Source organism: Heterodontus francisci, chromosome 1 (genome assembly GCF_036365525.1).
Source record: "Heterodontus francisci isolate sHetFra1 chromosome 1, sHetFra1.hap1, whole genome shotgun sequence".
Classification (NCBI taxonomy): domain Eukaryota; kingdom Metazoa; phylum Chordata; class Chondrichthyes; order Heterodontiformes; family Heterodontidae; genus Heterodontus; species Heterodontus francisci.
Genome location: NC_090371.1, coordinates 23,938,199 through 23,961,650, shown reverse-complemented (window position 1 = coordinate 23,961,650; position 23,452 = coordinate 23,938,199). Strand labels below are relative to the sequence as shown.

The following is a 23,452-nucleotide window of genomic DNA, read 5'->3' as shown; positions in this document are numbered from 1 at the left end:
GGTTGTGGGCATCGCTGGCAAGGCCAGCATTTGTTGCCCATTCCTAACTGCCCTTGAGAAGCTTGTGGCGAGCTGCCTTTTTGAACCGCTGCAGTCCATCTGGTACAGTTACAGTGCTGTTAGGAAGGGAGTTGCAGGATTTTGAACCAGTGACAGTAAAGGAACAGGATATATTTCCAAGTCAGGATGGTGTGTGGCTTGGAAGGGAACTTGCAGCTGGTGGTGTTGCCACGTGTCTGCTACCCTTGCCCTTCTAAGTGGAAAAGGTGGCAGGTTTGGAAGGGGCTATAGAAGGTGCTTTGGTGAGTTGCTGCAGTGCATCTTGTGCATGGTACACACTACCGCCACTGTATGTTGGTTGTGGAGAGAGTGAATGTTGAAGGTTGTGGATGGGGTGCCAATCAAGCCGGCTGCTTTGTCCTGGATGGTGTCGAGCTTCTTGAGTGTTTTTGGAGCTGCACCCATCCAGGCAAGTGGAGAGTATTCCATCACGCTCCTGACTTGTGCCTTGTAGATGGTGGACAGGCTTTGGGGAGTCAGGAAATGAGTTACTCGCTGCATATGGACACAGACTGGTTCAGTATCTGTGGAGTTGCACATTTTTTTTTTTATTCATGGGATGTGGGCGTCACTGGCCAGGCCAGCATTTATTGTCCATCCCTAATTGCCCTTGAGAAGATGGTGGTGAGCTGCCTTCTTGAACCGCTGCAGTCCATTTGGGGTAGGTATACCCACAGTGCTGTTAGGAAGGGAGTTCCAGGATTTTGACCCAGCGACAGTGAAGGAACAGCGATATAGTTCCAAGTCAGGATGGTGTGTGACTTGGAGGGGAACTTGCAGGCAGTGGTGTTCCCATGTATTTGCTGCCCTTGTCCTTCTAATTGGTAGAGGTCGCGGGTTTGGAAGGTGCTGTCTGAGGAGCCTTGCTGCATTGCTGCAGTGCATCTTGTAAATGGTACACACTGCTGCCACTGTGCGTCGGTGGTGGAGAGAGTGAATGTTTGTAGATGGGGTGCCAATCAAGCGGGCTGCTTTGTATTGGATGGTGTCGAGCTTCTTGACTGTTGTTGGAGCTGCACCCATCCAGGCAAGTGGAGAGTATTCCATCACGCTCCTGACTTGTGCCTTGTAGATGGTGGACAGGCTTTGGGGAGTCAGGAGGTGAGTTACTCACCTCAGGATTCCTAGCCTCTGACCTGCTCTTGTAGCCACGGAATGGTACTGAACATAGTAGAATCATCAGCGAACATCCCCACTTTTGACCTTATGATTGAAGGAGGGTCATTGATGAAGCAGCTGAAGATAGTTGGGCCAAGGACACTATGCTGAGAAACTCATGTAGATGTCCTGGGACTGAGATGATTGGCCTCCAACAACCACAACCATCTTCCTTTTTGCTGGGTATGACTCCAAAAAGTGGAGAGTTTCCCCCCTGATTCCCATTAACTTCAGTTTGGCTAGGGCTCCTTGATGGCACACTCGGTCAAGTGCTGCCTTGATGTCAAGGGCAATCGCTCCCAGCTCACCTCAGCTTTTTTGTCCATGTTTGGACCAGGCTGTAATGAGGTCAGGAGCTGAGTGGGACTGGAGGAAATCAAATTGAGCAGTGGTGAACAGGTTATTGCTGTTTTAGTGGTGCTCGATAGCACTGTCAACCACACTATCCATTACCTTGCTAATAATCGAGAGTAGCCTGATGGGGCGGTAATTGGCCGGATTGGATTTGGCCTGCTTTTTGGATAGGGCATATCTGGGCAATTTTCTACATTGCCAGGTAGATGCCAGTGTTGCAGCTGTAGTGGAACAACTTGACTAGGTGTGCAGCTAGTTCTGCAGCACAAGTCTTCAGTACTACAGCCGGGATGTTGCCAGGGACCACAGCCTGTAGCAGTATCCAATGTCTTCAGCCATTTCTTGATATCAAATCGAATCGAATTGGCTCAAGACTGGCATCTGTGATGCTGAGACCTCAGGAGGAGGCTGAGATGGATCATCAACTCGGCACTTCTGGCTGAAAATAGCTGTGAATACTTTCGCCTTTTCTTTCTCTCTCTAAGGAGATATTGTATTTAGAGCAGGAATGTGGCCTAGAAATTAGTCCGGTTGTGACAATGGGAGGACCCTGCTGATTTGAATGGTGGATCTCATTAGCATTTTACTGACCGGCCTCCCTCCCAAAACAATTGGGAGGCAGCTGCCTGCCAGTTAAAATTAGGCATGGAGGAGATGGTCACTGGCACTAAGGTAAGTCTTCGGGACACCGGTCATCAGACAGGGATGGCAATTGGAGGGTTCGGGAGGGAGTTCCAGGCAAAGGAAGTCCAAGGTATCCTTGCAGGACTCAGATCCAAATTACAACTCCTCCCGTCAACTTTACTGCAGCTTTGGTCTGGCAGGAAAGCCACCACTGCACCAACATTGCCAACTCTGGTTGGATAAAGTCCTGGAGGCTTCATCACATGATCTGCCAACTCCAACATCCATGTTCAATCAAACAGCCTTTCAGTTCACCATCTCTCATGTTCTTATAGCTAATAAATTCCTCAAAGAAAAATTAATACAAAAGCACCATTTTTTTTTGTCAATGCCCCATTAATTTTTCTCCCAGGTTGCTCGCAGCATTGGTGAGGACACTAATCTTCAATTACTCGAGACTCCAACAACAACAACTTGCATTTATATAGTACCTTTTAATGCTATAAGTATGTCCCAAGGTCCATCGAAGGAGTGCTTATCAAACAAAGTTTGACACTGAGGCACATAAAAAGATTTTAGAATATGTGGTCAAATTCTTTGGTCAAAGACAGTTTTTAAGGAGCACCTTGAATGGGAAGAGAGAGACAGAGAAATGAAACGTTTAACAAGAGAATTCCAGAGTTTGCAGCCTAGGCAGTTGAAAGCATGGCAGCCAATGGTGGAGTGAGTAAATTGGGGGATGTGGGTTAGCAAAGCTCACTGCTCCTGCTTAGGCCTCAGGTTAATATTGCAGTTGATCTCTGATAACGTTATTGGAGCTTGAGCTGGATATTTAAAGAATGACTCGGCCATCTTCATTGGGAGTTATCCCAGCCAGTTTGGGGCAGCATAAGTTCCCCCCGCTCCATCTTAACAACTTTCTCTCTCTCTCTGCCAGGGTTAAGGTTTAAAAATGTTCCCACCCTTTTCCATAGCATCTAGTCAACAATAGGATTGATGTTTAATAATCTGTAGATTGTACAAGGAAAGGAAGATGAAGAGAAAAATTTAATTTAATCATTTTGAGCACTGTTTTGCATCGGAAGTGGTGTGATGTATCTTGATGTCAAGCCCTGGTCATTGCTTAGTTTTTGCCTACAGCTGAGAGTTGTCTGATAAACACAATGGGGCAAAATTTCACTTTGGGTAGATGTTGGGGCAGGCAGCATGTAGTTGACTGTGCTTCCCATCCCATGCCATCAGTGAGATGCCTGAGGCATTTCGATAGCTGGGTTTCACCTACATAATATCGGCGAATGCTCAGAGGCAGATCACAAATCGGTTGGGTGAGAAATCTGATGGCTCCCTTGCGAATTAGAGCTGGAACTCAGATTAAAGGGGGAGTGCAGGCAATCAAGAATGGGGTCTTGGGGCTGTGGGCTGAGGAAACACAGATGGCAGTAGAAGGAAATATTTAATAGTTCTCATTCATACATCTCCAGACCTCAGAAAAATCAATGCTATCGAGCAATGGTAGATGAACCAGAAATAAAGGTACTGAATTGGGGGAAGGCCGATTTCACTATGATTAAACAGAATATGGCCAAAGTGGACTGGGAGCAGCTACTTGTAGGAAAGTCTATATCACATCAGTGGGAGTCATTCAAAGAGTTCAGGGCCAACATGTACCAGTTAAAGTGAAGGGTAGGACCAACAAGTCCAGGGAATCCTGGATGTCAAGGGATATAGAGGATTGGATCAGGAAAAAAAAGGAGGCTTACGTCAGATCCCAAGCGCTGAAAACAGCAGAGGCACTAGAGGAGTATAGAAAGTGGATGGTGGCACTTAAAAAAGTAATTAGGAGAGCGAAGAGGGGATATGAAAAAATACTGGCGGGCAAGATAAAGGAAAATCCCAAGGTGTTTTATAAGTATATTAAGGGCAAGAGGATAACCAGGGAAAGAGTAGGGCCCATTAGGGACCAAAGTGGCAATCTTTGTGTGGAGCCGGAGGACATAGGTGAGGTTTTCAATGATTACTTTTCATCAGTGTTCACTATGGAGAAGGACGATGTCGGTGTAGAGATCAGGGAGGGGGATTGTGATATACTTGAACATATTAGCATTGAAAGGGAGGAAATATTAGCTGTTTTAGCAGGCTTAAAAGTGGATAAATCCTCAGGCCCAGATGGGATGTATCCCAGGATGTTATGTGAGGCAAGGGAGGTGATATCAGGGGCTTTGACACAAATTTTCAAATCCTCTCTGGCCACAGGAGAGGTACCAGAGGACTGGAAGACAGCGAATGTGGTCTCATTATTCAAGAAGGGTAGTAGGGATAAACCAGGTAATTATAGGCTGGTAAGTCTAACATCAGTGGTTGGAAAACTATTGGAAAAAATTCTGAGGGACAGGATTAATCTCCACTTGGAGAGGTAGGGATTAATCAGGGATAGTCAGCATGGCTTTGTCAAGGGGAGATTGTGTCTAACTTGATTGAATTTTACGAGGAAGTGACTAGATGTGTAGATGAGGGTAAAGCAGTAGATGTAGTATACATGGATTTCAGTAAGGTTTTTGATAAGGTCCCACATGGGAGATTGGTTAAGAAGGTAACAGCCCATAGAATCCAGGGCAATTTGGCAAATTGGATCCAAAATTGGCTTAGTGGCAGGAGGCAGAGGGTAATGGTTGAGGGCTGTTTTTGCGATTGGAAGCCTGTGACCAGCGGCGTACCACAGGGTTCGATGCTGGGACCCTTGCTGTTTGTAGTGTACATTAATGATTTAGACATGAATATAGGAGGTATTATCAGTAAGTTCGCAGATGACACAAAAATTGCTGGTGTTGTAAATAGTGAGGAGGAAATCCTTAGATTACAGGGAGATATAGATGGGCTGGTAAGATGGGCAGAGCAGTGGCAAATGGAATTTAATCCTGAAATGTGTGAGGTAATGCATTTTGGGAGGATTAACAAGGCAAGGGAATACACAATGGATAGTAGGACCCTAGGAAGTACAAAAAGTCAGACGGACCTTGGTGTAATTGTCCAGAGATCACTGAAGGCAGCAGCACAGGCAGATAAGGTGGTTAGGAAGGCATGTGGGATACTTGCCTTTATTAGCCGAGGCATAGAATATAAGGGTAGGGAGGTTATGATGGAGCTGTATAAAATGCTAGTTAGGTCACAGCTGGAGTACTATGTACAGTTCTGGTCACCACATTATAGGAAGGATGTGATTGCACTGGAGAGGGTGCAGAGGAGATTCACCAGGTTGTTGCCTGGGCTGGAGCATTTCAGCTATGAAGAGAGACTGAAAAGGCTAGGGCTGTTTTCCTTGGAGCAGAGAAGGCTTGTGGAGGACAGGATTGAGGTGTACAAGATTATGAGGGGCATTGATAGGTTAGTTAGGAAGAATCTTTTTCCCTTCGCGGAGGGGTCAAGTACCGGGGGCATAGATTTAGGGTAAGAAGCAGGAGATTTAGGGGGGATTTGAGGAAGCATTTTTTTACCCAGGGGGTGGTTGGAATTTGGAAAGCACTGCCTGAAGAGGTGGTGGAGGCAGGAACCCTCACAACATTTAAGAAGTATTTAGATGAGCACTTGAAACGCCATAGCATACAAGGCTACTGGTCAAGTGCAGGAATATGGGATTAGAATAGTTGGGTGCTGTATGGCCAGCACAGACACGATGGGCCAAATGGCCTGTTTCTGTGCTGTATAACTCTATGAGTATGAAATTTAACGTAGATATGTGTAAAGCAATTGTCCAGGAAGAAAATATGGGCAACATTCATATTGTGACTGCTGTTCAAATAGATAAGAATTGCATTGAAAGAAAATTAGGAAACTTAGTCAACTCAATGTTCAATAGATCCAGTCAATGCACAGCAGCACTCAACAAGGCCAATAGAATGTTAAATTACATGGATAAAACAGTAGAATGCAGGCCAAAAAAATTGCGATCCAAAGCCTTTGGCCACACTGCACCTTGAGTGCTGTGATCTGTTCTGGTCACCAAGCAACAATGAAGACATCCAAGCACTGGAAGCAGTGCCATAAGTTCCCTCGTATCAGGACTCTGAGATATGGGGAAAGATTGGAGACCACTGGTCTTTTCACCCTGGAAAAGAGAAGTCTGAGAGGTGATCTTCTAAAGATATATATAACATAGTAAACGTTATGGAAATGGTCAGTCCAGAGAACTATTTTAAAAATTGGGATGTGGACACAGGTACAAACTAGTGAGAGGTAGCTTAAGGACTAAAAACAGGACATTCTTCACTCAAAGAGTGATCAACATTTGGAATAACTTCCAAACGAAGCAGTACAAGTGAAAACCCTGGGATCATTTCAGAAAGGCCAAGATGCATCAATGGCGGAGTACAGGGTTTATCAATGAACTAAGATAAGCCAAATATCTTGTGAGTGCAGAAAAGCTACAAAGGACTGGGATTAATAACATAGGGTAATGACCAATTATGACCAAATGACCAATCAGAATGAAAGTAATGTGGAAATGAGAACAAAAAAAATAAGTTTTGGATGACCTCAAGTTTATGGAGAGTAGAATGTGGGAGACCAGCCAGGAGTGCTTTAGAATATTCAAGTATTCAACTTTTTGGAGGGAATAGATCGACAGAACCCTGATGATGTGAGATTCCCAAGAACTATACAGCCAGAAGACTGTCTCAAGCTTATAAGAGGGAAGTTTAGATTTAACTACCATGTGCAAAGAGGGGTCGAATGCACAGGAAAGACTACCCAGTAAAGTAATGGAGACAGCAAGCAAGAAAAAAATTAAGTAAGATTTTGATAGACAGAGAAAGAGATACATAAGTATATCTATATAGAGAGAAGATTGATAGATAGATGACAGACAGGCATGCAACAGACAGATGGACTTGAGGAAGTATGTGACTGAGCAATACTATTTTCTTGGGATTGGCCTGATGGACTACTGAGTTTTTCCTAATCCTGTACTTTTCTGTGAAATGTTACACTTTTAAGCTATGCTTTAGCATCAATGTGAAGCAGTTTTCACTTCCCTGTAATGCTAAAATTGGAATGTATACTAGGAGTTATGTTAGCAATCTGGCTTCCCATCACACTGGGAGCTCAATAGCAAAGCCTTGGCAGCTGCAGTTTCAAACCATAACTCAAGGCACTTTACAGAATTGTAAAGATGATTTCCAAATCTGCAGCAGAAAATCAAGAGTGATTCATTATGTTTATGTTAATTGTAAATGCATCCTTCCGTCATCAATATGTAACAACTTGCATCTATACAGCACATCCGATGTAGTAAAACACCCAAGATACTTCACAGGAGCATACTCAGACAAAAATAAATTGAAAAATAGCCAAAGCAGGAGATATTAGGACAGAGGTAGGTTTTAAAGAGTGAGAAGAGAGATGCAGAGAAGTGGAGAGGGTTTGGGAGGAAATTCCAGAGCTTAGGGCCTAGGCAGCTGAAAGCAGGGCTGCCAATGTGGGCAAAGGAAATGGGGATGGACATGAGGCCAGAATTGGAGGAACAAGGAGTTCTCAGAGTTGGAGAAGGTCACAGAGATATAATGTGAGGCCATGGAGGTATTTAAACATAATGATTACCCTATTATATAGCTCCCTGCTTATGCCAGCCTTCTAGAGAAGGAGAGCAAAGCCACATTTGCAGTAAATGCAGCTCTGACATTAGGAACAGCTACTGCTAGGAGTCCAGAGGGGCAAAGAACTAAATGAATAGATAATATTCCTGCATTTATTATGTTATACTGTTGGCGGTAAACAAATGCTTATCACATTCTGGACCCCAAGCCCTCAGCCTATTGATAAGACCCTGCATTCACCCTCTTGCTGACCTTTCCTGTAAGGTCCATAACTAGAAGAGAAACTGGAGTTCACAAGCTTGGACAATATGTGGTTTGTCTATTACTGCTGGTTCTGGGTGAAGGTTTTGGGAGCTGCAATGGAAGCCCCCTCTACTGATCTTTGCAAATGTAGATTGGAATTCTTCTACTGAGACTTTGCATGCATTACCTGGAAGGTACTGAGTCATAGTTTCCTGAGGATGTCTGTCTACTGTTCAAGTGCCAAGTCGAGCAGGTTTACTTGTACCATTGGATGACAGCTGACGTTGTGTATGATACACTTCAGTGATAGAGAAGGCCTGCTAGGGGAATATTTAGCTGTGTACAAATTGTTTTTTATGCAGATTGTAATAATGAACCATGATTCTGAAAAGGATTGAAAAATAATACTTTTTGTTAACAGTCAAAAATTGTATCTTGATGTACAAAACTCTGGAAAGAATTAAAACAACTAACTATCTTTGGTAATGTTACACAATTGTACAGGTTGACTTTCTGCAACATTTACCATTGTCTGACAAATAATGTCAGAGCATTGATTTTCAGGTCAGCTATTCAATCACCATGGAACCTTAGTAAAACTTGAGATCAGTGGGAAAGCACTCCAGTGGCTGTCATCATATCTGACACATAGGAAGATAATGATGCCAATCAACACAGCCTCAGTACATCACTACCAAAGTTCCTCAAGGCCTTGTCCCTTGTCTCAAAGATCTTCAGCTGCTTCATCAATAACATTTTCTCTGGCATAAGGTCAGGAGTAGTGTTGCTAGCTGATGATTCTACATTGTTCAGATTCCTTCATAACACTTTCGATAATGAAGCATCCTTTTGCTGCCAATAGCAAGTACTGGGTAACATCCAGTACTTGGATGCTCAAGTACCAGGTAGTGTTTAAACTACATTAGTGCCATGTAATGATTGTAACTAACAAGAAAAGGCCCAAACACCTGCGGCAACATTTAATGACACCAGCATGCAAACATCCTCACTATCAACATCTTGGAGGTCGCCTTTGACCAGAAGCTTAATTGCACCAGCCCTATCAGCATTGTGGCTGCAGGACAGAGGCTGGATATTCTGCAAAGAGTGACTCACCTCACCTCTTGACCCCCAAATGCTTCAAGTACAAGGTGGATGGGGTGTGTGATGGATTAGATAACCAGCTGGATGGATTCAGCTGCACCAACAGTAAAGAAGCTCAACGCCCCACCACTAAACTCAAGATCCACCCCCTCCACTTCTGGTGAACTGTAGCCACAGTATCTACTGGAAATATTACAATAACTTACCAAGCTTCAACAACCTCCCACCCCAACCCCGCAGTGCCCCCTCCCCCACGCCCAAAAACATGAATACATTAATGGGGAGACCATTCCTGCAGGTTCCCCTCCAGGTCACATACCATCTTGACTTGGACATATTCTGCGAGTCTCTTTTTGTTGCTGGGTCAATGCTCTTGAATTCCCTACCTAGCACTTTCATGGAAGCATCATCAGCACAAGGACTGCAATGCAAGGAGAAGGGACACCATCTTTCAGGGCATCTAGGGGTAATCAGTAAATATGGCCTTGAGAGAAACACCCAGATCCTGATTTTTCCAAAGTCAGCAAAAGTGCCCTGGAGTACTGGCCAGGGCTCTCAGGTACTGGATTACTGCATCAATCACAGAAGATTCACTCGCATCCAAAGTTATATTGCCAGGTGGAGACAATTCAACCCAAAGTGGCCTTGCTTACCTTCTGCTCTGAAAGGTGAGTGGTCACTAGTTGGTCATTAGAGAACTGGCCAGCATGAGTTTGAGCAATTGTCAGATGGATATAATGTACCAAGGAGTCCTTGCCAGTAGCATAATGAGCAGCATGACTCATCATTGCCAGCATCGTCTCCACTGCAGCATGAACACACATCATATCCCATTGAATGATGGAGCTGCTGAACCTTGGTAGTAATGACTTTTCTCTGAAGCCCAATCATGGTAGACAGCAAACTCCGGATATAGACAGCTATGTTCTCCTACCTGGTCTCCAGGCAACGCCATCCAACCGTTGTCATTCCAAGTCTCAGCCTTTATTCATCTGGTCATCTGATCGGAGTCAGACTGGTGGCCTGTATTCTAGGGCACTTTTGATCATTTTTAAAATTTGTTCTCAGGATGTGGGTGATGCTGGGAAGGCCACATTTACTGACTTCCCCTAGTTGCCCTGAAAGGTTGGTGGTATTTCCTTCTCCTTCAACTGCATAAACCTTCAGCTCCTTGCAAGGGCCTAGGGAAGGTAGCTTTGATGTGCCAGCTCACTTTCTTCTGGTTTCCACATTCAGTGCCACATAGAAGGCTAATGGCAGAGATTAATATTGGCAATTTCATCCGGAGAGAATAAACTCGCCATCTCGCTCATGCTCTATCAGCAGGTAGAATCTAATGTGTCTCGGTTCTCTTGTCAAGTGCTGATAGGGAACAGGTGATGGCAACAAGAAGGCTAGCCATTGCTCGTATTGATCGGCTAGACAATATCTCACAGTAGAGGTGAATGGGAAGAAGGAAATCGATTAATATAGAAAAGGTAAACATACATGTCAAAAATTGTTGTAATTTTCTCAGGATCTGCAGAAAGAGAAAGTTAGGGTTTCATCAGAATGAGCATTGTTTTCTATTGTAAAAGCAAAATACTGCGGAGGCTGGAAATTTGAAATAAAAACAAGAACATAGAACATAGAACAGTACAGCACAGTACAGGCCCTTCGGCCCACGATGTTGTGCCGAACCTTTAACCTACTCTAAGATCAAACTAACGACCTACCCTTCATTCTACTATCATCCATGTACCTATCCAAGAGTCGCTTAAATGCCCCTAATGTATCTGCTTCTACCACCACCGCTGGCAGCGCATTCCACGCACCCACCACTCTCTGTGTAAAGAACCTACCTCTGACATCTCCCCGAAACCTTCCTCCAATCACCTTAAAATTATGCCCCCTAGTGATTGCCCTTTCCACCCTGGGAAAAAGTCTCTGGCTATCCACTCTATCTATGCCTCTCATCATCTTGTACCCCTCTATCAAGTCACCTCTCATTCTTCTTCGCTCCAATGAGAAAAGCCCTAGCTCCCTCAATCTTTCTTCGTAGGACATGCCCTCCAGTCCAGGCAGCATCCTGGTAAATCTCCTCTGCACCCTCTCTAAAGCTTCCACATCCTTCCTATAATGAGGCGATCAGATCTGAAGACAATATTCCAAGTGTGGTCGAACCAGGGCCTTATAGAGCTGCAGCATAACCTCGTGGCTCTTAAACTCAATCCCCCTGTTAATGAAAGCCAACACACCATACGCCTTCTTAACAACCCTATCAACTTGGGTGGCAACTTTGAGCGATCTATGGACATGGACCCCAAGATCCCTCTGTTCCTCCACACTACCAAGAATCCTGTCTTTAAGCCTGTATTCCGCATTCAAATTCGACCTTCCAAAATGAATCACTTGACACATTTCCAGGTTGAACTCCATCTGCCACTTCTCAGCCCAGCTCTACAGCCTGTCAATGTCCCGTTGCAACCTACAACAACCTTCCACACTACCCACAACTCCAGCAACCTTCGTGTCATCGGCAAACTTGCTAACCCAGCCTTCCACTTCCTCATCCAAGTCATTTATAAAAATCACAAAGAGCAGAGGTCCCAGAACAGATCCTTGTGGAACACCACTGGTCACCGAGCTCCATGCTGAATACTTTCCATCTACTACCACCCTCTGACTTCTATGGGCCAGCCAATTTTGTATCCAGGCAGCCAACTTTCCCTGAATCCCATGCCTCTTTACTTTCTGAATGAGCCTACCATGGGGAACCTTATCAAACGCCTTGCTAAAATCCATATACACCACATCCACTGCTCTTCCTTCATCAATGTGTTTTGTCACATCTTCAAAGAATTCAATAAGGCTTGTGAGGCATGACCTGCCCCTTACAAAGCCATGCTGACTGTCTCTAATCAAACCATGCTTTTCCAAATAATCATAAATCCTGTCTCTCAGAATCCTCTCCAATAATTTGCCCACTACCGACGTAAGACTGACTGGTTTATAATTCCCAGGGTTATCCCTATTCCCTTTCTTGAACAAGGGAACAACATTTGCCACCCTCCAATCATCCGGTCCTACTCCAGTGGACAGTGAAGACGCAAAGATCATCACCAAAGGCGCAGCAATCTCTTCCCTCGCTTCCCGTAATATCCTTGGGTATATCCCGTCTGGCCCCGGGGACTTATCTGTCCTCATATCATTCAAAATTTCCAGCACATCCTCCCTCTTAACCTCAACCTGTTCGAGCATATCAGCCTGTTCCACGCTGTCCTCACAAGCGACCAGGTCTCTCTCACTAGTGAATACTGAAGCAAAGTATTCATTTAGGACCTCCCCTACCTCCTCCGACTCCAGGCACAAGTTCCCTCCACTATCCCTGATCGGCCCTACCCTCACTCTGGCCATCCTCTTGTTCCTCACATAAGTGTAGAACGCCTTGGGACTTTCCTTAATCCTACCCGCCAAGACATTTTCATGTCCCCTTCTAGCTCTCCTAAGTCCATTCTTCAGTTCCTTCCTGGCTACCTTGTAACCCTCTAGAGCCCTGTCTGATCCTTGCTTCCTCAACCTTAAGTAAGCTTCCTTCTTCCTCTTGACTAGCTGTTCCACATCTCTTGTCATCCAAGGTTCCTTCACCCTACCATCCCTTCCCTGCCTCATCGGGACAAACCTATCCAGCAGTCGCAGCAAGTGCTCCCTAAACAACCTCCGCATTTCTGTCGTGCATTTCCCTGAGAACATATGTTCCCAATTTATGCTCCCCAGTTCCTGCCTAATAGCATTGTAATTCCCCCTCCCCCAATTAAATATATTCCTATCCCATCTGCTCCTGTCCCTCTCCATGACTATAGTAAAGGTCAGGGAGTTGTGATCACTATCACCGAAATGCTCTCCCACCGAGAGATCTGCCACCTGGCCTGGTTCGTTGCCAAGCACCAAGTCCAACATAGTCTCCGCTCTAGTCGGCCTATCTACATATTGAGTCAGGAAACCTTCCTGGACACACCTGACAAAATCTGCTCCATCCAAACTATTTGCACTAAGGAGGTTCCAATCAATATTAGGGAAGTTGAAGTCACCCATGACAACAACCCTGTTACTTCTGCACCTTTCCAAAATCTGCCTCCCAATCTGTTCCTCCGTGTCTCTGTTGCTATTGGGGGGTCTTTGGAAAACTCCCAATAAAGTGACTGCTCCTTTCCTGTTTCTGACTTCCACCCATAATGACTCAGCAGACAAACCCTCCTCGCTGGAAATACTCAGCAGGTCTGGCAGCATCGGTGGAGAGAGAAGCAGAATTAACGTTTCAGGTCAGTGACCCTTCTTCAGAACATTATTGTTTTCTATTGTGTTGCATTATATAGTCCAATTCTTTTTGCTGCACCAACAGCAACCAACAACACGTTTTACTTAGACCTCTCCCCATCCACCGCCCCAATCATTAATTCCTCCTTAAACTCGGTGGAATTGCCTCTGGTTTGGGCAGAGGACTTCCTTCCTGTATAAAGCCAGGACTTTGCAATGAATTGCAATTGGCTCGATAGACAGCAAGTCCCAAATGGGTTAATGCCACCACCTCTTTGGTGGGTGCAACTTTTCCTGTCGTCTCGATCATCAGCAGCTGTCGAGTCAAAGATGTAACAAACTCTCGTAAGCTTTGCCCTATGCCTGCCCCTAAACCTTGGGCACTTCAAAGAGAAAATATGCGTATTTGAACCGGGACAGCTTTCAAACTATTTCACCAGCGAAAAGGAAAAAAAAAGGAAACATTTGAAGTTTGGGAAAAGCGGGGGTGTTTGAACTGCGAGAAAGATGTGCAGGGAGACATTACCGAGACTAAGGCTGAAGTAACTCAAACTAGCGAACAGTGGTTTAAAAAGCACTCTGAGTGAATGGTCAGTTTATTGGTTATTCAACCATTCGGCTGGAAAAGCAGACCCGATCATTCCTGACATTTAGGTCATAGCAGATTGCTTAGGCGAAACATGCGCATTTCATACTCGTAAAAATACAATAATAGTCTTTTTTTCCCTTCTTACACCAACAGTGACTAGGATAGATATCACTCCAAATTTTGAAACGAGGATGTTATTGGATGGTTCAACAATTTTGCAGTGGAGAAATCTCTTTAATTTTCTCTTCTACCCAAATTTGTTTGAAGTATTTTAGTCTGCATATCATTCCTACACGGCTTGTGGGGTTAATGTCTTTTTCTTGCTGCACTCCCAAGCTGCTGATGAATCTGTGAAGACACTAACAGATTGTTGGCCCCTGGCTCTTTTTTAAAATAAATATAGAGGGCCAGTTCTTTCACTCTAACTGCCTTCCCTTCTTACTCTCTGAACGTTTCTGTGTTGTTATCTTAAAGAGAGAGAGAAACGATAAGTTTCCCAGTTGTACGCCGAATTTGACAACTCCCGACTAAATTCCTCCAAATGCGGTTCAGAAAAACGCAGTTGCCTCATTGCAAGTGGAGAGATGTGAGATTTCAGCTATAGAGCGGGTCGAATGGATGGAAAATTGAAGCTGCCTGAGGCAAAATTAAGGAGAACAAAAATCTCTTACTAAACCTTTTTCACTCATGCTCTGACGTGAATGTTTTTTTTTCAGTTGGAAAGTAATGGGAGTCAGAAAATGAGAAGTTAAAGCTGCCGAGCAACTTTTCCCGTCGAACAAACTGGTTGTGTTCGAGGAATTTTGCATTTTATTTGATGCTTTCGGCTCTTGAGTGGGCTGTAATTGTGATCGGACATCCTAAGGAGGCGGCTATTATCTGGCATATGCATATATATATATATAAATATATATGTGTGTCTGAGGAAACAGCAAGACATGCAGCTTCTGGAGTTTTACAGAGATGTGTTTTTTGTTAGCATTTAAAAATCAGATGAAAAAGATCTGGCAACATCACTCTCATTCTGGACTTCAAGCAACCCCCCCCACCCCGGAGCTGCATGATTTGATTGAGGATTTGTTATACATAAGGAGGAATCTCTTGGGATTTTCTGTTGTGAGGTTTGAGGGAGAGGAGAGAGGGGACATATCGGGGTTGTGGGAGTGCCCCTTTTCCCTGTGTGTGTGTGTCTTTCTCTCTGCATCAGGAAACAGAGTCTCGCTCAAGGCGAATGAGAGGAAATGGGAAGACTGGAGAATTACTCCTGTTTTTAACTGAGTCTTGAAGCGCCCAAGTGTCGCCTCCGAGCCCTGGCATACTTGCTGAATGGACCTGTTCGACATCGCTGCTTCCACTGTGCAGAGCCAGCCAGGATGGTTCTCCACACCGAGCCCATCCTGCTCGGTTACCGCTCCCTGGACAACGCCGAGACCCTGCGCCACTGGCAGGAGGTGGCTCCCTCCCTCTTCACCAGCGAGAGCCCTTCCCTTTCCCTGGAGGAAGAGGCAGAACTGGTCACCACCAACATCACCAACTCCACCGACTGCGGGGAGGACATCCTGCTGTACGGGGACGTGGAGAAAGTTATCATCGGGATAATGCTGTCCATCATCACTCTGTGGACCATCGCTGGCAACTCGCTGGTTATCATCTCGGTCTGCATCGTCAAGAAGCTCCGGCAGCCCTCTAACTACCTGGTGGTATCCCTGGCTGCCGCCGACCTCTCGGTGGCCGTGGCCGTGATGCCCTTTGTGATCATCACCGATTTGGTTGGGGGAGAGTGGCTGTTTGGCAAAGTTTTCTGTAACGTTTTCATCGCCATGGATGTAATGTGCTGCACAGCTTCGATTATGACCTTGTGTGTGATCAGCGTGGACAGGTGAGTTCCTATCTCTCACACCTCCTAACAATAACATATAGAGAGAGCAAAGATCCTGACCAGTCATCGAGGTATTCCATCCTCCATCCCTTAAGGAATGCCAGTCTATGAGCACACTGGCTGCACTAACCAATACCAACTTGTTCTTAGTTAATATCTTTAACAGAGTAACATGATCCCATTGCTTTTGTGTCAGGAATAGGAAGAGTTAAGGTTTCTGACCAGAGATGTGGTTTCAAGGATGGTTTTCAAGAAGGGGTGAGCTGCAGCAAGGTGAAAGGGTGAGGGGGAAAGTGCACTACAAAATGTATGTCCCCCATCCACCCACCACTCTCTTCACAGAATGAATCCCTCCATCTGATTGTTGTTGCTTTCTGTGCAGCCATCACTGAAGTCTCTGGCAGCAACCTCCACCTAACTCAATGTAAAGAACCAGCATCCTGGTTTCCTTTTCTGGTAAACTCCACACTAGCACATCATTATAGAGTATATAGGAGGGTGGGAAAGATTGCAAAGGACTGGAGAAAGCAGCTGCAAATTATGGCTATGATAAATTGCACATATATTTTGCGTATGTTATTTTAAGTACTCTGAGAGTGGGAACAGTGAGTTCAAACAGAAATAAAGCTTCTTTAAAAGCTGAATGTTTCACTTCCAGTTTTATCATCTGACTGGGAATCATCTGACTGGGAATCTTAGAGATAAGGCAGGGATGATTGTCGGAATATAGACTAGGCTGTGAAATCAGCCATCTTTCCAAGTCTTCCTGTGAGCCCAGGAACCATCAGGGTGAAACTCGTGAAGTATCTTCTTGTAGCTGTTGCCTGCTGCATTCTGTTGCTATGACAGTAAACACTGTATAATAAAAACATTCAGTTCCTTTAAATGTCACACTTATGATTTCAAATCTCCTTTTTTTGAGGTGTCAGTCATGACTCAGTCGGTAACACTCTCAGATCTGAGTCAGAAGGTTGTGGGGTCAAATTCCACTCCAAAGATTTTGGGCACATAATCCAGGCTGATATTCCAGTGCACTGAAGGAATGCTGCACTGTCTGAGATGCTATCTTTTGGATGAGACGTTAAACCAAGGCTCACTCTGACCTCATACAAAAGCAAAATACTGCAGATGCTGGAAATCTGAAAAAGGAAACAGAAAAGTCTGGAAATACTCAGCAGGTCAGGTAGCATCTATGGAGAGAGAAACAGAGATAACGTTTCAGGCCAATGACCTTTCATCAGGTCTATTTTTATTTTAGCTCACTCTGCCCTCTCAGGTGCCGTTTCTCCCAGTTCCTGGCCAATATTTATCCTTTAACCAGCATCACTAAAAACAGATTATACGATCATTGTTTATGGGACCTTGCTGTGTGCAAATTGGCTGCTGCATTTTCCTACATTACAACAGTGACTATACTTCGAATGTATTTGATTGGCTGTAAAGCATTTTGGGATGTCTGTGATAGCAAAAGGCATTATACAAAGAAAAATAATTGCACTTATATAGCACCTTTCACACCCTCTGTTCGTCCCAAAGCACTTTGAAGTATTTTTGAAGGGTAGACACTGTTATAATGTAGGAAACATGGCAGCCAAGTTGCACACAGCAAGCTCCCACAAACAGCAGTGTGATAATGACTGGATAATCTGATTTTGATGCTGGTTGAGTGATAAACATTAGCCTGGGGACTGAGGAAACTGCACTGGTCTTCTTCGAAAGATTGCCATGGGAATCTTTTATATCCACCTGAGAGAGCATATGGGCCTCAGTTTAATATCTCAACACCTCTAACAGTGCAGCATTTCGTCTGTACTGCAGTGGAGTGACAGCCTCGATTTTTGTGTTCTAGTCTCTGGAGTGGGACTCGAACAACTTTCTGATGCAAAGTGTTACCCATTGAGCCACGGCTGACACATAAATTCCAGTGTTTCTTCTGTTTACTTCAAATGAATTTGCTCTGTTCTATTTTCCTCTCCACATTGGTTCAAATAAATATGTGGCCCTGATAGTACTTGTGTGTCAAATAACATTACAGTTCTAATGTTGTAAAACCATGTATATTCTGACTCACCATGCACATATATATAGCTGGGGCATAATCCTAGAATTAAAACTCGACCATTTAGGAGTGAAATCAGTGAAATCCTTACACAAGGAGTGGTGGAAAATGCTCTCCCCCAAAAGGTTGTAGATGCTAGGAAAGTTTAAATTTTCAAGACTTATATGGATAGATTTTTGTTAGGTAAAGGTATCAAGGGATATAGAACAGAGATGGATAAATGAGTGAGGTATAGGTCATCCAGTGTCTAACTGAATGGCAGAACAACCTTAATAGGTGGAATGGCCTATTCCTGTGTCTGTGCTCCTGGTCTGTATGGCTCAGTTCAACAGCAGGCAGTGCATTCACCAAATGAGCCATTTCGAGGGGAGTTCACAGTGACAGTTTCTGATGTGACTTACGTTATTGTGTTCACATGACTAAAAGGAAAGCATTACACTGTAAATCTTATAGAATCATACAATTATACAGCACATTGGACGGCCCTTTGTGCTGCCTCTTTGTAAAAGCTATCCGATTAGTCCCATTGCTCTGGTCTTCCCCATAGCCCTGCAAATCTTTTTATTTTCAAGTATATATCTAATTCCCTTTTGAAAGTTACTATTGAATCTTTCAGGCAGTGAATTCCAGATCATAACAACCAGCTGGGTAAAAAAGAATGCACCTCATCTGCCCTCTGGTTCCATTGTCCTATGGTTTCTGACTCTTCTGCCAATGGAAACAATCATAAACCCCTCATGATTTTGAACACCTCTTCTTAACATTCTCTTGTCTAAGGATAACAATCCCAACTTACTCTATTGTCTCCTGAAGTCCCTCATCTCTGGTATCGTTCTGGTAAATCTTGTTGGCAACAGTATTTTCTTTAAAGGGAATACTTTACATTTGATACATGGTTTAAAATCAAATGGTTCCAAAGAGTTATAGTTATCTTAGACAATTCATTTTTATCAATTGTTTAAATCTTTTTCTTTAAGAAGTACTGGACTAGCAACTCAAAGGTATTGAATTCATAATCCTACCATCGTCCAATCATGAAATTGAATGCAATAAATCTGCTTATTTGTGACCTGACCCCATAACATCTGTTGATTGTGATAAAAACCCAACTGGTTCACTTTGTTGTTCAGAGAGTGGAAGTCTGCTACGCCTTCCTTGGTCTAGCCTACACATGGCTCCAGCTGGTTGACTCAGTGGCCTCAGGGCATCTAGGGATAGACAATAACTGCTGCCTTGTCAGTATTGCCCACATCCCAAAAAGCAATTAATGAAATAAGTGTTGATGATGACATGAAAACTGTCTGCGTGGAGTTGCTGCCCATGTCAGATACCTGGATTTCATTCAGTTCATAGTCTTTAGTCCAGGGTTCGATGTCACCTTTTAGTCACTTCCTTTAAAGTGAATTTGACCTGTTACACTTTCATTGTCATGTTATATTAATTGGCTCAAGTAAATCAGTGGCCCTAATAATAAGATGACTTTCATTAAAAGCAATACATTATAAAGCCTATCTGACACACCATGAGCCATGGATACACCTTATTAGAGGGCATAATTTAAAAAAAAGTTAGGTCACTTAGGAGTAAAATCAAGAAGCAGTTTTTCACGTAGAGCATAGTGAAAATCTGGAACTCTGTCCCCCAAAATGCCATGAATGCTGGGGATCAATAGAATTTTCATTACATTTGAATGGTGCAGTTGAATGGTGCAGTTGAATGAGGACATTGCTGTTCTCAGTTAACTCCTGCAAGCCACTTTCTTCAATGGCATCATCAATCCACTCTCATTTTCTTGCAGGCACAGTGATAAAGTTTATATGAAGCTGAATTATGCAAGCCCGAAGATCCAGCTTTGCTTCTGTGATTGGTCTCAGCACCCCTGGCCCAGAGTGGGGAAAAAAAAAAAACACTCCCGATCACTTCCTAGAGACTGCTGCCAGGAAGTTTAGATGCGTGGGGATTACGTGAGGACCGGATTGGACTCAGTTATGATACCTTTTATGTTAGCTGTGGCTTAGTTGGTAGTACATTTGCTAATAAGCCAGGAAGTTCAGGGTTCAAGTCCCACTCCAGAGACTTGAGTTCCAAAATAAAAGCTGATGCTCCTCATCAAGGGCCACTGACCTTAAACGTTAACTCTGCTTCTCTCTCCACAGATGCTGCCAGACCTGCTGAGTATTTCCAGCATTTCTTGTTTTTATAGCTGTCTTGTAGGCTGCCTGTGAATTCCGCTGAGGGTGATGTTTAATATTGGCTCCAGGGTGTGATTAGGAGTTCTGCAGGTGCATAATGGCGATGCTTTAATCTTCCATCTATGGAGATGGTAACAGTACTTACTATATTCAGTGCTAAAGCATACTAGGAGGAACCTGTCGTCCCTTTCCCTCCCCTCTGTGGTTCCTGTACTCTCCTTTGGTAGAGTTTAGAAGATTGAGAGGTGATTTCATTGAAACATACAACATTCTGAAGGGACTGGATTGGGTAGACGCTGAGAGATTGTTTCCGCTGGTTGAGGAATCTAAAACACGGGGACACAGCCTCAGGATAAGGGGCCAATCATTTAGAACTGAGATTAGAGAAATTACTTCACTCAAAGGTTTGTGAATCTTTGGAATTCTCTACCCCAGAGGGTTGTGGATGCTTCATCGTTGAATACATTTAAAGCTGGAATAGATAGATTTTTGGTCTCTCAGGGAATCAAGGGATATGGGGAGGGCAGGAAAGTGGAGTTGAAGCCCAGGATCAGACAAGATCATACTGAATGGATCAACAGGCCATATGGTCTACCTCTGCTCCTATTTAATGTGTTCTTGTGCTCTTGGTATGTTTTCTTTCACCAATTGGAATTGCTCAGAAACAATCTGTCATGGAAGTGACTGATTGTTTTAGCTCTGTGATGATGATTCATTCCTTTTTAACTTATGTTGACTCACATTATCAACAAGACAATTAACTTAGGTGAATTATGCGTTCCCTCACCTGATAGTAAATGCAGGAGATAATATGTCTGAGAGTCAATAAGAAGATTAGAATTTAATTGAGGAATTCCTGAGATCTCAAGACCAATGAAGTTTTGCTCAGGTGGTTTACTGTTTACTGTTAAACTCATCATTTGGCAGACTTAGACCTCTAAGTCTGCCAAATGATGCTTCACCTCCCGAAGGACGTAGATGAGCTTTCCGGACGTCGATGGTGGGCACTGAGGAAATGGCTTATTACCTGCACCGGATTCCACCCCCCCTCCCCCCCCCTTTACCCCCCTTGCACCCCCCCCCCACCCCCCATCTGCTCCCATCCCTAACGTTTTCTCCCCCACCTGACCCGTCCCCTTCCCTGCTCCACCCTCTCAGCTCACCCCCTCACAACCCCGTCCCAGCCCGCCCCCCCCCGCACCATCTTCACCCCGCACCCCCTTCCCCTGCACCCCCCCCCCCACCCCCTCCCTCTACCCCTCCCCCTTGCATCCCCTCCTCCCACCGGCACCATCCTACACCTGTGTAGGGGCCCCAACAACCCCACTGCCTTGTGGGCGTCTCGGGAGAGACCAAGGCTAAGGGAGTAAACCCTAACAGAAAATCCGGAGCGGAACCCCGTAGGCGGTCATGTGTCACCTTTGGCATGTTTCCGGCAGTTCCTGCAGCCATACTGGTGCCAAACGTCGTGTCCTGCACTCCTTTGGACCCCACCAGAAAGGCCGAGAGGGGGGTTTTGACGACTGGGCAACTCTCAACCTCCATAAATTTGCCCAGGCATGCGCCATGGAGAGGTCACTCCATAGTTGCCTCACAGCGACTGAAACAACACGGAAGGCAGCAGTTACGGGTTATAAGTCCAGATAAATTGGCGTAGAAACTGGGCGCCACGGGTTGCCTTTGTCGGTGGGAGAGGTCATTGCACCTCACTGGACAGCTACCGCCCGCCTCAAACCGGGCAGCCCCCGGTCAATAAGGTTCTGTCCCGCCACAGTCTGCCTGCTTCAATGGGTGCTTGGAGCTCAGGGTCATTGCCCGAAAGGTGGACTGATACACCGCACCAAACAACATGAAAAAAGGAAAGAAGGTACCAGCTCTTCGCTTTGCAAGCTGGAACGTCAGAACTATGTGTCCTGGCCTGTCGGAAGACCTTACACAAATCAACGATTCTCGGAAGACCGCCATCATTAACAACGAGCTCAGTAGACTCAATGTGGACATTGCAGCACTTCAGGAGACTCGCCTCCCCGCGAGTGGCTCTCTAGCAGAGCAAGACTACACCTTCTTCTGGCAGGGCAGGGATCCTGAAGAACCAAGACAGCATGGAGTGGGCTTCGCCATCAGAAACTCCTTGCTCAGCATGATAGAGCCTCCCTCAAATGGCTCGGAACGCATACTGTCCATCCGACTGCTCACCACCTCTGGTCCAGTACACCTACTCAGCATCTATGCTCCAACACTCTGTTCCGCACCTGAAGCTAAAGACCAGTTCTATGAACAACTCCATAACATCATTAGCAGCATCCCCAACACCGAACACCTATTCCTGCTGGGGGACTTTAATGCCAGGGTTGGGGCCGACCATGACTCATGGCCCTCCTGCCTTGGGCACTATGGCGTTGGAAGGATGAATGAGAACGGGCAGAGACTGCTTGAGTTGTGTACCTATCATAACCTCTGCATCACCAACTCGTTCTTTCACACTAAACCCTGTCACCAGGTTTCATGGAGGCACCCAAGATCACGTCGTTGGCACCAGCTAGACCTCATTGTCACAAGGCGAGCCGCCTTAAACAGTGTTCAAATCACACGCAGCTTCCACAGTGCGGACTGCGACACCGACCACTCCCTGGTGTGCAGCAAGGTTAGACTCAGACCAAAGAAGTTGCATCATTCCAAGCAGAAGGGCCACCCGCGCATCAACACGAGCAGAATTTCTCACCCACAGCTGTTACAAAAATTTCTAAATTCACTTGTAACAGCCCTTCAAAACACTCCCACAGGGGATGCTGAGACCAAGTGGGCCCACATCAGAGACGCCATCTATGAGTCAGCTTTGACCACCTACGGCAAAAGTGCGAAGAGAAATGCAGACTGGTTTCAATCTCATAATGAAGAGCTGGAACCTGTCATAGCCGCTAAGCGCATTGCACTTTTGAACTACAAGAAAGCCCCCAGCGATTTAACATCCGCAGCACTTAAAGCAGCCAGAAGTACTGCACAAAGAACAGCTAGGCGTTGCGCAAACGACTACTGGCAACACCTATGCAGTCATATTCAGCTGGCCTCAGACACCGGAAACATCAGAGGAATGTATGATGGCATGAAGAGAGCTCTTGGGCCAACCATCAAGAAGATCACCCCCCTCAAATCTAAATCGGGGGACATAATCACTGACCAACGCAAACAGATGGACCGCTGGGTTGAGCACTACCTAGAACTGTACTCCAGGGAGAATGCTGTCACTGAGACTGCCCTCAATGCAGCCCAGCCTCTACCAGTCATGGATGAGCTGGACATACAGCC

At 45.1% G+C, this 23,452-nt stretch overlaps 1 protein-coding gene across 1 annotated transcript in view; it reads left to right on the top strand.

Annotated features, from left to right (window-relative positions):
• The first annotated feature begins 15,363 nt into the window (after positions 1 to 15,363).
• Positions 15,364 to 23,452, top strand: part of LOC137375232 (5-hydroxytryptamine receptor 7-like) — a 72,135-nt gene continuing 64,046 nt past the window's right edge. Inside the window, exon 1 of the mRNA XM_068042127.1 lies at positions 15,364 to 15,895. Within this exon, the coding sequence (XP_067898228.1) occupies positions 15,390 to 15,895 (506 nt within the window). The 5' untranslated portion in view covers positions 15,364 to 15,389. The remainder of the gene's footprint in view (positions 15,896 to 23,452) is intronic.